At 46.5% G+C, this 14,435-nt stretch overlaps 1 protein-coding gene across 1 annotated transcript in view; it reads left to right on the top strand.

The window, feature by feature from the left end:
* Nucleotides 1-14,435, top strand: part of LOC126336761 (growth/differentiation factor 7-like) — a 103,417-nt gene that overhangs the window by 41,628 nt on the left and 47,354 nt on the right. Inside the window, exon 3 of the mRNA XM_050000766.1 lies at nt 7,698-7,799. Within this exon, the coding sequence (XP_049856723.1) occupies nt 7,698-7,799 (102 nt within the window). The remainder of the gene's footprint in view (nt 1-7,697; nt 7,800-14,435) is intronic.

Genomic DNA, 14,435 nt, shown 5'->3' with positions numbered 1-14,435 from the left:
TCTAACTGCTCTTCCTAAGCCTCAAGCTAGGGCCGCTCGCTTGTTGCGTAACACACAGCGAATGACTGCAGGGGAGAGGGAAGTGCTGACCGAATGAAGCTTAGTCTCGTGGAAAACGAAAAATCTACAAAGATCGAGACCCGTCTAACTTGAAGGGGGAAACCAGATGGCGCTATGGTTGGCCCGCTAGATGGCGCTGCCATAGGTCAAACGGATATCAACTGCGTTTTTTAAATAGGAACCCCCATTTCTATTACACATTCGTGTAATGCGTAAAGAAATATGAATGTTTTAGTTGGACTACTTTTTTCGCTTTGTGATAGATGGCGCTGTAATAGTCGCAAACGTATAAGTACGTGGTATCATGTAACATTACGCCATTGCAGACAGTATTTGCTTCGTGATACATTACCCGTATTAAAATGGACCGTATACCATTTGCGGAAAAGGTCGATATCGTGTTGATGTATGGCTATTGTGATCAAAATGCCCAACGGGCGTGTGCTATGTATGCTGCTCGGTATCCTGGACGACATCATCCAAGTGTCCGGACCGTTCGCCGGATATTACGTTATTTTGGAAACAGGAAGTGTTCAGCCACATGTAAAATGTCAATCACGACCTGCAACAAATGATGATGCCCAAGTAGGTGTTTTAGCTGCTGTCGCGGCTAATCCGCACATCAGTAGCAGACTAATTGTTTGACAATTGGGAATCCTCGAAAACGTCGGTGTTGCGAATGCTACATCAACATCAATTGCACCCGTACCATATTTCTATGCACCAGGAATTTCATGGCGATGAGTCTGACCGTCGTGTACAGTTCTGCCACTGGGCACAAGAGAGAAATTACGGGACGATGGCAGATTTTTTGCACTCGTTCTATTTAGCGATGAAGCATCATTCACCAACAGCGGTAACGTAAACCGGCATAATATGCACTATTGGGCAACGGAAAATCCACGATGGCTGCGACAAGTGGAACATCAGTGACCTTGGCGGGTTAATGTACGGTGCAGCATTATGGGAGGAAGGATAATTGGACCCCATTTTACCGATGGCAATCTAAATGGTGCAATGTATGCTGATGTCCAACGTACTGTTCTACCGATGTTACTACAAGATGTTTCACTGCACGACAGAATGGCGATATACTTCCAACATGAGGGATGTCCGGTACATAGCTCACGTGCGGTTGAAGCGGTATTGAATAGCATATTTCATGACAGGTAGATTGGTTGTCGAAGCACCATACCATGGCCCGCACGTTCACCGGATGTGACGTACCCGGATTTCTTTCTGTGGGGAGAGTTGAAGGGTATTTGCTATCGTGATCCTCCGACAAAGCCTGACAACATGCGTCAGCGCAATGTCAATGCGTGTGCGAACATTACGGAAGGCGGACTACTCGCTGTTGGGAGGAATGTCGTTAGACGTACTGTCAAATGCATTGCGGTTGACGGCGATCATTTTGAGCATTTATTGCATTAATGTGGTATTCACAGGTAATCACGCTGTATCAGCATGCTTTCTCAGAAATGATGAGTTCACAGCGGTACATGTATCACATTGGAACAACCGAAATAAAATGTTCAAACGTACGTACGTTCTGTATTTTAATTTAAAAAACCTACCTGTTACCAACTGTTGGTCTAAAATTGTGAGCCATCTATCACGAAGCGAAAAAAGTGGTCCAACAAAAACATTCATATTTCTATACGTACTACACAAATATGTAATAAAAAATGGGGTTCCTATTTTTAAAAAACGCAGTTGATATCCGTTTGACCTATGGCAGCGCCATCCAGCGGGCCAACCATAACGCCATCTGGTTTCCCCCATCAAGCTAGACGAGTTTCGTTGTTTGTAGTTTTTTTTCTTTTTACGCTTTATTTCATGAGATATTTGGCCCGGTCACGATCAATGGACCACCCTGTATATCAGTTCATGATATCCAGTCTTACAAATTCCCTCTTTCTGACGGACATGTCCATATCGTCCGCTCTCAAAACTCTGGCATCTCTCTCCCTCTCCCTCCCCCTCCCTCCCCCCACATCCACCACTTCTGGAGTCTCACCTCCAACTGCGCAACGCTACGCGCTTTTCACATCCAACTGCCCAACACTACAATACCGAATATTCCAACAATGAGTCCGAGCTGCCACAGATTGCACACAGCACAGTCAGTGATTTTTCATACAGAGCGCTACGTGGCGTTACCAACATAAAAACCTAAACAGCCTACTTACAACGTGCTATCCATTTGTTGGCCTAAAGTTCCCCACTTCTGGCCTAGAGTATCATTAAGAAAACGCACCACATCAGCATTCCCGAATTGTTTCCCTGTGGTGTGAGGAGTACTACACGAACGTCGCCCACTCCTGTCGCTCATTCATTCTCATGACGAGAATCACATCGAGCGTATCTTAGATGTCATCCAACAAGATTTATGCTTCTTGCGTTCAATAAGTAATGCAAAACATTTTTTTCCTCGGCCAGTTTCGGTTGAAATATGCGAATTTTTTGTGGGTCATCGAGGACATGAAATTCAAATAGGTGGCAGCGCTATACGTAGCCTTCAAATTGGCGTCTGTAACGCAAGTGGGTTTCGAGCACCGCTGACATTGAGTTTCTTCTAGAGTAAAGTAGATATTCATAGGTTCAGAATGTCTAACGGAGATCTAGCAGCGAACAAAAACACGGTGAGTCGTTGGGCGAGGCGTCTGTCATCATCGCAACAACATTGTGCAAACCTGTCCGATCTCCCACGTCCCGGAAGCACGTCTATGCTTCCTGCAATGTTGCAACGTGCACTCTCTCTCATTCGAGGTGATCGATGGATCACAAACAAACAACTCGCTGCTCTACGTCTCCGTCGGTAGTACTGAAACTCATTCACAAGTTCGGGTACTGTAAGTTGTGTGCCCGCTCGATTCCGCCGCCTATAGACAGCAAGGACGGACCGTACGTGTGCAATTGTTTGCGCGTTATGAGGCTAATCGGGACAATTTTTTTGTCGAACATTGTCTCAGCGATGAAACATGGGTTCATTGCTTCGAACCGGAAACAAAACGTGGAGTGGCACCTACATCACCTCTCCCCTGAGGAGAGTTTAAACCCACACCCTCAGCTGCTAAAGTCACAGTTACTGCCATCTGGAACTCTGAATGGCTTATTCTGTGTGATGCACTCTCTCATGGTGCAACAGTCAACTCTTAAGTGTGTTGTACTACCCTCAGGTAATTGAGGAAACGACTTCATAGTACTCGTTGCCACAAATGAAACTTAATTGGACTGTTCTTCTTCATCTACAGTCCAGCCCGGATCTCGCACTTGCGACATCCATCTGTTTGACCTAATTAAGGATGCACTCTGCGAAAAGCACCACGTGGGTTGTAGGAATGTATTAATGCTCCAGGACGTTGGCTCCGACGTCGACCAGTAGGGTGGTACCATGCGGGCATGCAAGTCCTTCCAGTCAGGTGGCAGAAGGCCGTCGCATTGAATGGAGATTATATTGAAAAACAGGATTTGTAGCCATCGAGTAAAACAGAAGTGATTTCAGGCGTTCCCCAAGGTAGTGTTATAGACCCTTTGCTGTTCCTTATCTGTGTAAACGATTTGGGAGACAACCTGAGCAGCAGTCTTCGCTCGTTTGCAGATGACTCTGTCGTTTATCGACTAATAAAGTCATCAAAAGATCAAAACTAACTGCAAAACGATTTAGAAAAAATATCTGAATGGTACGAAAAGTGGAAGTTGACCCTGAATAATGAAAAGTGTGAGGTCATTCACATGAGTGCTAAAAGGAACTCGTTAAACTATGGTTACACGATAAATCAGTCTAATCTAAAAGCCGTAAATTCAACTAAATACCTACAGTTACGAACAACTTACATTGGAAATAACACACAGAAAATGTTGTGGGGAAAGCTAACCAAAGGCTGCATTTTATTGGCAGAACACTTAGAAAATGTAACAGACCTACTAAGGAGACTGCCTACACTAAGCTCGTCCGTCCTCTTTTAGAATACTGCTGCAAGGTGTGGGATTCTTACCAGATAGGACTGACGGAGTACATCGAAAAAGTTCAAAGAATGGCAGCACGTTTTGCATTATAGCGAAATATGGGACAGAGTGTCACAGAAATGATGCAGGATTTGGGCTGGAAATCATTAAAAGAAAGGCGTTTATCGTTGCGACGGAACATTTTCACAAAATTCTAATCACCAACTTTCTCTTCCTAGTGCGAAAATATTTTGTTGACACCGACCTACATAGGGAGAAACGATCACCACCATGAAATAAGGGAAATCAGAGCTCGTACGGATAGATACAGGTGTTCATTCTTACCGCGCGCTATACGAGTTTGGAATAATAGAGACTCGTGAAGGTGGTTCAAAAAATGGTTCAAATGGCTCTGAGCACTATGCGACTTAACTTCTGAGGTCATCAGTCGCCTAGAACTTAGAACTAATTAAACTTAACTAACCTAAGGACAACACACACATCCATGACCGAGGCAGGATTCGAACCTGCGACCATAGCGGTCGCTCGGCTCCATACTGTAGCGCCTAGAGCCGCACGGTCACTCCGGCGGCGAAGGTGCTTCCATGAACTCTCTGCCAGACACTTCAATGCGATTTGCAGAGTATCCATGTAGATATTTTTTTTTAGAAAAGACTGGGAAATAATACGATGTATTGGAATCCTAAATAAAGCCAACCTGCTTTCAGAAAAAAGAGTTGCACTGCTTATCGATCGTCCCATGCCATCTCACCCCAGTATAGCAGTGCACTTTTTGTGTTACTCTGGTTCCTAGCAAAGTCAGAAACTTGTTAAGAGTCTGGCGAAGTCGAAAGATACGGGAAATACTAGTTTAACATGTTAGCGTTTCAATCCACCAGAGTCTGTAGGAGACACTTGAAATTGCTGGAGGGCTGTGTCCACTAACAGGTAAACATCCGCAGGTCTATTTAGAAGCTACTTCTATATGCCCTTTGGTGTGAAAACTTCCCCAGTAAGTCTACTTCTGCAAATTTCGTCAACATCCAGAAGTAGCTTCCGCATGCGTAAACAGTTCCTTGCATTTTTGTGCAGTTATTTGCCGAATTTGTCAGTTGCTGCGACTTTTTCTGAAACCAGCAGGTGTTTTGTGTGTCAATGTCGGTGCGAAAACGTCAGTGTTGAGAAATGAGAAATAGGGGTGGACCAGTGAAAAAACGCATGTGTTAATTTAGGAGGTGGAGTGGTTTTCTGTATTGTGGGACACGGGCCAAGTGGCTTGACATAAAAACCAGCTGCCTATTTCATCAGGTGATTCTACTGGAAGCACTTCTGCAAGTACCTGCAGTAACTTACTGGAATCAACTTGCTCAATCAACTTGCCGAGTAAATTTATGCAAATTTTTGTTCTAATGTAAACACTTCAGCAAGTCGTCGTTTAGTGACTTTAGGAAGATAAAAGCTCAATTAGACAGTGACTTTAGGAAGATACAAGCTCAATTAGACAGTGACTTTAGGAAGATACAAGCTCAATTAGACAGACTTTCTAGTTGATGTGGTGAACGGCAGCTTGCTTTAAAATGTTAGAGTGCAGCATTTGTAGAGTGGTGTCTAACAGTCACATCGATTACATATCTGGGCGTAACGTTGCAAAGAGATCTGAACTGGAACGAGCACGTATGGAAGGTAGTAGGGAAGTGGAATGGTCGATTTCGGTTTGTTGGGATGCTTTTGGAAAAGTGTAGCCCTTATATAAAGCAGATCGCATGTAGAACACGAGTGTGGCACAATCTTGAGTGCTGCTCGAGTGTTCGGGATCCCTACCAGGTCGGATGAAAGGAAGATGACGAAAAAATTCAGTGCCATACGGCTAGATTTGTTACCGGTGGATTCGATTAACAATCGAGTGTTATGGAGATGCATCGTTAATTCAAATGGGAATCCCTGAAGGGAAGACGAGGTTGTTTTCACGCGGCACTACTGCGAAAATTTAGAAAACCAGCATTTTAAGCTGATAGCAGAAAGATTCTGCAGCCGCCAACGTAAATGTCATGTAATGACCGCGAAGGTAAGAGAAATTAAGGTTCATACTAGGGATGGTTAAAACCGAAATCGACTTTTAGTTCAGAATAACAGGTATTTCTCAGTATTTGTTTGGTCTGGGCTACAGCAGATGTTTTCTATTATATACTAGTAACCGAATAAAAAAAACGATATATCAAGTAGCCTTAGCAACGGCGCTGAAATTTTTAGTTTTTAAATAAACGTCTTAAAAAAAAGGAGTAATTTATATTCGTAAAATTTGCATCGGTTTGAAATATTGTGTTGTTAGCGAAAATGGGAGAAGCGATGATGGTTCATATGGCTCTGAGCACTATGGGACTCATCTTCTGTGGTCATTAGTCCCCTAGAACTTAGAACTACTTAACCTAACTAACCTAAGGACATCACACACATCTATGCCCGAGGCAGGATTCGAACCTGCGACCGTAGCAGTCGCACGGTTCCGGACTGCGCGCCTAGAACCGCGAGACCACTGCGGCCGGCGAGAAGCGATGAGTGCTATTTTAGTAACATTACCGACAGAAACGAGCAACAAAAAGATGCAGTAAGATTGGTGCAGCATTGCTTAGACAATTATGTCTATAATGACATGTGTGGTTGCCTAAGGTACGAGTGTACCTGCAGTGTCCAAGACTTGCTCCCACCTGGTCTGTACGGTATTTCTCGCTGTCGCCGCCGGACATCCATTACGTTCCAAAATGGCACCAACCCTAGTCTGAAAATACTTTTACGAAGTGAGGTAGCAGTTAAGTACAATGTTTTATTTGCTTTAATATTTTAAAGATTTGTTTGCCATTTCCATGAAACAATAAACAGGAAGAAAACCACGGTAACAGTAATAAAAATAAAAGCTTAACGGCAGTTTATTCATAGTATACAATAAAAATAGAAAGTGATTTGCTGCCTGTGTCTACACAACACGCGTTTATCTGCTTGTATCCCTTGAAACGGACAAATTAACACGAAAAATAGTCTTTGAACCACAGTTTTCTCCTTTTAGCACCCATTATTCACAATGCCCAAATAGTGATCTGTTCCCCGATTACAACATGATTTTTGGACACTTTAAAAAAATTAGAATCAATAGGAGAAGTATGGTAATTTTTTGTAATATTCAGCCACCTATAACTTTTCGAGAAAGCCAACGAACGGTGGATGAAATAAGTTTTCTTTTATTTTTAAATCTTTGTTCGACTTCTAAGGATTATAAATAAGAATAAAAATCTGAAAATTTCAGAAACCGGTTATTTCGAACAATTTTAACTGTCATGTTAAACTGTAACCGAAAATCGGTTTTTTCAGCAAGCTATCTTTAGTTCATATGGAAGCATATGGACAGTCATTTTTGCTTCGCTCTTTTTGTAAGTGGAACAGGGAAGGAAATGACTATTACTGGTACAAGATATCCTCCACCATACACGATATGGTGGCGTTCGGAGTGTGTTTGTGTGTGGAGATGAAGGTGTAGGCTTACTCGTGGTGATTGCTTGATAGCGGTCACACGCCTTTCGAATCCGCTTCATTCAACCCCAACCTTTTAAGGTACACCAAAAGAGGTCCAGCGCTGTGTGTGACGTACTCCTCACGAATGTACCACGCTCAACATTGTGGTGTGTCGGGTGTTGCAGGCTGGGCGCCGGGCCGCGCCTTATTGGAGTTCCGGCTGCCCACCACGGAAGCTGGCGAGCGGCTGAAGGCGGCTGAGCTGAGGCTCCACGCCAGACTTGCAGGTGAGTGGCTGTCACCGACGCCAGGGCTGCTCGTACTGCTGTGCCGTGGAACAGTCGCCCACAGGAAGTTCCGGGCAGCTGGCAACGCAGTTGGCGCTCTTCAGCTGCGGTGACGAAGACAATAGTCCTCTATAGAGCTACGATGATACTGGGGCGATCTAGCGAGATGCCTCAGTGGTTAGCACACTAGACCCGCTTTCGGGACGACGACGGTTCAAACCTGCGTCTGGCCGTCCTGGTTTAGGTTTTCCATTATTTCCCTAAATCGCTTCATGTAAATGCCGGGATGGTTCCTTTAAAAGGGCGCGGCCGACTTCCTTCTCCATCCTTCCCTAATCCGATGGGACCGATGACGTCACTGTTCGGTCCCCTCCTACAAAACCAACTAACCAACACTGGGGAGTTGCCATAGAGACTTTAAGGGTAGGATGATATTGATGTGCGGTGCAGCAACTGCAAATGTCAAGGACTTTCTGTCGCCGATTTCACTGTACGCCGTTGCAAGCGCCAAACGTACAGCCACATGAAATGTAACCAGTGCAGAAGCCGTTACTTTCGTAAACACACAAAAGTGTGATAAAAGGACTACAAAAAAATTGAAAGTTATGAGTATGACACTGTCGTTACCATGGAAAATATTTAAGTGAAATCCGTACACAGATTTCAATAGATTCCTCTGTAAGTCTCTCAGTACAGTACATGAGACATGAACTTTCGATTACCACCTCGAAAAAGTATTATGTATCAGGAAGTCGTTTCTGAAAGTATTTGTTTGGAGTGTAGCCATGTATGGAAGTGAAACATGGACAATAACTAGTTTGGACAAGAAGAGAATAGAAGCTTTCGAAATGTGGTGCTACAGAAGAATACTGAAGATAAGGTGCATAGATCACGTAACTAATGAGGAGGTATTGAATAGGATTGGGGAGAAGAGAAGTTTGTGGCACAACTTGACTAGAAGAAGGGATCGGTTGGTAGGACATGTTTTGAGGCATCAAGGGATCACAAATTTAGCATTGGAGGGCAGCGTGGAGGGTAAAAATCGTAGAGGGAGACCAAGAGAAGAATACACTAAGCAGATTCAGAAGGATGTAGGTTGCAGTAGGTACTGGGAGATGAAGCAGCTTGCACAGGATAGAGTAGCATGGAGAGCTGCATCAAACCAGTCTCAGGACTGAAGACAACAACAACAACAACAACAACAACAACAGCATACGGGTAGCGCTAGTGGCGCCACTATGAACATCAAAATCAGGTTTGCTTTAACTTTGCATTGAAACGGTCGTGAACGTTAGTTACCTTTGTGATAGGACGTGGTGAGCTGAAGATGAGTCAAAAATGCCTTTATACGACAAAGACGCAATTATTTAAACCTCACTGGGTTGGAACTATGTCGTATAATAGGGCTGAAATAAGCTGGATATTCCTTCTGCGGTACTGCAGAAAGACTTGGTACGAATGTAGCCGTAGTACATGATTGCTGGCAGCGGTGGTCACGGGAATGTACGGCCGCGGTCTCCGGTCAACCTCGTGGCACTACCGAGAGGGAAGATCAACGTGGCCGGCCGTTGTGGCCGAGCGGATCTAGGCGCTTCAGTCTGGAATCGCGCGACCGCTACGGTCGCAGGTTCAAATCCTGCCTCGTACATGGATGTGTGTGACGTCCTTAGGTTAGTTAAGTTTAAGTAGTTCTAAGTCTAGGGGACTGATGACCTCAGATGTTAAGTGCCAGAGTGCTCAGATCCATTTGAACCATTAGAACCGCCACTTGCGACTTCAGTGGTTCAAGCGGGAGCTCATTGGAGGGCAGGGTGTAGGTTTGTTCTGTTGTCTATGACAGCAGGAGCACTCCCTTGGTTATCGCACCCAACCTGCCTGCAATTTTGTGCGTCTGTTTGGTAATTCGACCTGTCGTGTTGTCGTTCATGAACAGTAGTCCAGGGGGTTTTTGCCCAAGAGGATAAAGCACGCCCACACACCGCTGTCGCAAGCCAAGGTGCTGTGCACAGTGTCGCCATGTTGCTTGGGCCTGCTCGATCACCAGATCTGTCTCCAATCGAGCACATATGATACATCGTAGAACAACGACGCCAGCGTCTTTCACACACAGCATTGCCCGTTCCTGTATTGAGCGACCAATTGCAACAGGCGTGAAACTCCATTCCACAAGCCGGCTGCTGTGGCCGAGCGGTTCTAGGCGCTTCAGTCTGGAACCGCGCGACCGCTACGGTCGCGGGTTCGGATCTTGCCTCGGACATGGATGTGTGTGATGTCCTTAGGTTAGTTAGGTTTAAGTAGTTCTAAGTTCTAGGGGACTGATGTCCTCAGGTGTCAAGGCCCATAGTGCTTAGAGCAATTTGAGCCATTCCAGAAACTGACATACGGCACGTGTACAACACATTGCTTTTTCATCCTTGAGCTCAATTCTGTCGGTTACACCGGTTGTTAATGTATCAGCATTTCACATTTTGAATGGTTGATCTCGCGCTTACATTAACTAGTGATCTTCCGATGTTAATCACTGAAATATGTTACCTAGACAAATGTGTTATCGAAATTTCGTTAGTCTGCGTTAATTATTTTTTAGTGTTGCGATTTTCTCCCGTTAGCGTACCATCCTGTCTGCTCCTACTAGTCAGAATTTTCCATGTGTTGCTGCCTTCGCCGATTCTGTGGAGAAACTCCTCATTACTTATCAGTCCATCTAACTTTAAACTTACTTCTACAGCAGCATATGTCAAACGTTTCGATCTCTTCTTGCACTACATTCCTACAGTCTACGATTAATTACCAAAGAGTTCTGTGATCCAAATACAAAATTTTAAAAATTTATTCCTCACATTAAGGCCGAAGACTGATTAGTTGGATACTAACTGCAGGGTAATCAAGATGAGTTCTGTAGACGCCTAACCATAGAGGAGTGTTGCATGTATCACTACGACCCCGATACAAGGGAGGGGAGCAAGCAGTGTAAACACTTAGATTCAAAATCGCCGACTAATTCGAAGACCATATTCGCACAAGGTGACGCTGAGTGAATTTCGAGACTGTCGTTCTGTAGTGCTGGCAGATAATTCTCGTAAGAGGCAAACCGCCACAGCAGCACACTATTTAAATTCCCTGAAGAGGTCAGGGGAGGCTGTCAAACCGGAGCTTGGCGGGAACGTGTGGAAGGCCATCATTTCACCTCCATGCAGTCCGCCTCCGGTAGCTGAGTGGTCAGCGTGATAGACTGTCAATCCTAAGGGCCCGGGTTCGATTTCCGGCTGGGTCGGAGATTTTCTCCGCTCAGGGACTGGGTGTTGTGTTCTCCTTATCATCCTCATTTCATCCCCATCGTCACGCAAGTCGCCGAAGTGGCGTCAAATCGAAAGACTTGCACCAGGCGGGCGGTCTACCCGATGGGAGGTCCTAGTCACACGACATTTTATTTACCTCCATGTAACGCCCCAGTCATTCAGTTCAGGACAGTACAGATGCTGCTTCTTGGGCTACCAAATTCTGCCTCGGCTCAGCCCTCTGTATTCTCCTCATGTGGCAGCCACTGACCTTTTTCTCTCTCATCAGTTCCAGAATGACGAGATAGTTTTCCGAAGTGGAACTTTTCCTGAATAGCCAAAATCCGCACTTCTGCAACATACGTCTCTCTGTTCTCGCCTCCTTGAGATACTGGCATCTCATTGAAGGGTGTATACGTACAGTTTAATTGTCGCAGTTTGATTTTTTCTGTATGATCATTTAGACTCCGAATACACCTCATAAACATGAATGATGTGTAACGGGAAAGGAGGAGAAAATTAAAGTTGTCCGTAAACGTGTATACCAAACATTAACTTCAAAATTTTATGCAGTGAGTAAAATAAAGCTGTCTTGAGATAACGTAGAGAATAACTGAATGTTAATATAATAGTTGATTTTGCTAAGTGGGAAAAAGGTACAGGAAACGTCCCAGGGGAGGTACACCCCACTTGAATTTGAAGATAAAATATCTGTGGCAGTGACCTCGGTATCAGCACATGGCAGGTGACCCACCGTCGTGCGATAAGCCAGTCAACCTTGTAATCTTGTGGCATATTCTCCATGACAGTTTGCACTATCCTCACCTCGTAAATTTTTACTTTGTCTCCTACGGATTTGCGCACGCGACGACAGTTTGTCGCTTGTTCTTCGTGCAGACCACCACGGTGCAGAGATTTGTCATTCATCCTATTCAAGGATGACGCTATCTTTGTAAGGAGCCTAATCAGCAACCTTCACAATACCCGCCTGTGGCCTACGCAGATACCCCATGGAATGGTGGCAACGAATCATCAGCACCAATTCTTTTCTTCTGTTTTTGGCCATTGCCAGTCAACGTTTTATATCGTTACTACTTCACCCCTCATCAGCTATTTTTCTGCCCAAATGGCTACACTCGTCTACTCGTAGTGTCTCATTTCCTAACTAATTCCCTGAGCATCGCCTGATTTAATTCGATTACATTCCACTGCTCTCGTTTCTCTTTTGTTACCCCCCCTGTGGGTTCGGGGGTAAGAATAGGCCCACGGTATTCCTGCCTGTCGTAAGAGGCGACTAAAAGGAGTCTCAAACGTTTTGGCCTTGTGAGATGGTCCCCTAACGGGTTTGACCTCCATCCTTCTAAATTTTCCGAAGAGCGAGCCGATTGGGGAAGGGCGCCTTACAAGGAGCGATGTGTCCATCAAGCATTACCATCTCTAGCCAGGTTTGTCGTCATCGCTTAGCAGTCCCGCTCACCTACCATCTCTTGGGCGTGGATTTGTTCTTGGGTGCGGTTTCTTGCAGTCTGCTATGCTGTGCCGCTTTATGCGCCAATGACGATATTGGACTACATCACCTGAAATCCAGCACGGTAGCCAGTCCGTTGTGGTGGGGCCGCCATGTACCCTGTTGGTTGTAGCCCCCTGACTACACAGGGATCGCTCTGCTGATGCCAGCGCCGTTAACTCCCCACGTATGCCAAGGAGTAGATGCCTATCTCCTTGGGGCATTGGGACTCCCGGCAATGGCCATCCTGCCAGGTGGTCGTTGCTGAGGCTGGGTGGCGCCCGTGGGGAGGGCCCTTGGTCGGAGTAGGTGGCATCAGGGCGGATGACCCGCAATGAAGCGTGGTACATCATCTCTTGCTGGTGGCCAGCCGCCAGCAGTCTCTAAGCGTTCCAGGGCTCAATACAACGCAACTACATATGACCCCAAATCGTTCCCCTCCCTGGCTACACCATGGGAGGAACGAAAGACTAAGGATGCCAGCGAACCATACTCGCCCCGCTACCTGGTGTGTACGAGAGCTGATGGTGAATCCTTTACATCCATGAAGCCTCAGTTCTTCGTCGAGCACTTAGAGGACAAGTTCGGGGAGGTGGAGTGCTGTCCAAAATGCGCTCGGGCTCGGTTTTGATCAAATCGGCGTCCTCCGCCCAGTCCCGCCGGTTACTCGATTGTAACAAGCTGGGGGATGTTCCGGTTACAATCACGCCCCATAAGAGTCTTAATATGGTCCAGGGCATAATATTCCATCGGGACCTTCTATTGCAGTCCGATGACGAGCTTCGCGCCAATTTAGAGCGGCGAGGTGTTCACTTCGTCCGGCGCGTACATCGTGGTCCAAGGGATAAGCAGGTTGCCACCGGTGCCTTCATCTTGGCCTTCGAAGGTGATACTTTACCTGAGAAGGTCAAGGTGATGGTCTATCGTTGTGACGTCAAGCCATATATCCCTCCCCCGATGCGGTGCTTTAAGTGCTGGAAGTTCGGGCATATGTCTTCCCGCTGTACTTCCAGCCTCACATGTCGAGATTGTGGACGCCCATCACATCCCGATACTCCATGTGCTCCGCCTCCCATCTGTGTAAACTGCGGAGAGCACCACTCACCTTGCTCGCCGGACTGCAGGATCTACCAGAAAGAGCGCAAAATCATGGAGTATAAGACCCTGGACCGCCTGACATACACTGAGGCCGGGCAGAAGTTCGAACGCCTCCATCCTGTTCGAATGCCTGCCTCTTACGCCGCGGCTACTACTGTTACGGCCCCATTATCTCTCCCTCAGACTGCCACCTCTCAGAGCCGGAATGCTACACCTGCCCCCTTGATGGTGGGGGGCACTTCACTCCCTGCTGCTCCTGCACTACCTGCCTCAGGAGCAGCAACCCCCCAACCATCGGGGACATCAGTCCCCACTTCTAAGCTGGGGAAGCCTCAAACTTCCCCTGCTCGAATAGCACGGAAAGGGTCCCTTGGGTCCCTTCCTTCCCAGGTTTCCGCCTCTGGGAAGGGTGACGTCAGCCAATGGAAGAAAAGCAGACCAGCGGCTGATCGCAGGGCTTCCCGCTCCTCCTCCGTCCCGGAGACTGACTCGCTGGAGCCCTCCCAGCCAATGAAACCCAAGGACCAGAGAGACAAGACGAAGAAGAAGACCTCTAAGGCCAAGGACCACGCGGTGGCATCCACCCCACTGCTCCCTACAGGCTCTGCGTCCGGGGATAAGGTGGAGATCCGGGCGTCCGCTGAGGACCTGGATCTCGCCGGACCCTCAGACGCCATGGAAGCAGATTGTACTGGTCCTCCATCGGTGGCAGCAGGTGACCCAGTGGCGTGATCTGCCTCCTCGGCCCCTTCA

Source organism: Schistocerca gregaria, chromosome 2 (assembly GCF_023897955.1).
Source record: "Schistocerca gregaria isolate iqSchGreg1 chromosome 2, iqSchGreg1.2, whole genome shotgun sequence".
In the NCBI taxonomy this organism is placed as follows: Eukaryota; Metazoa; Arthropoda; class Insecta; order Orthoptera; family Acrididae; genus Schistocerca; species Schistocerca gregaria.
This window is presented reverse-complemented; position numbering and strand designations above follow the sequence as displayed.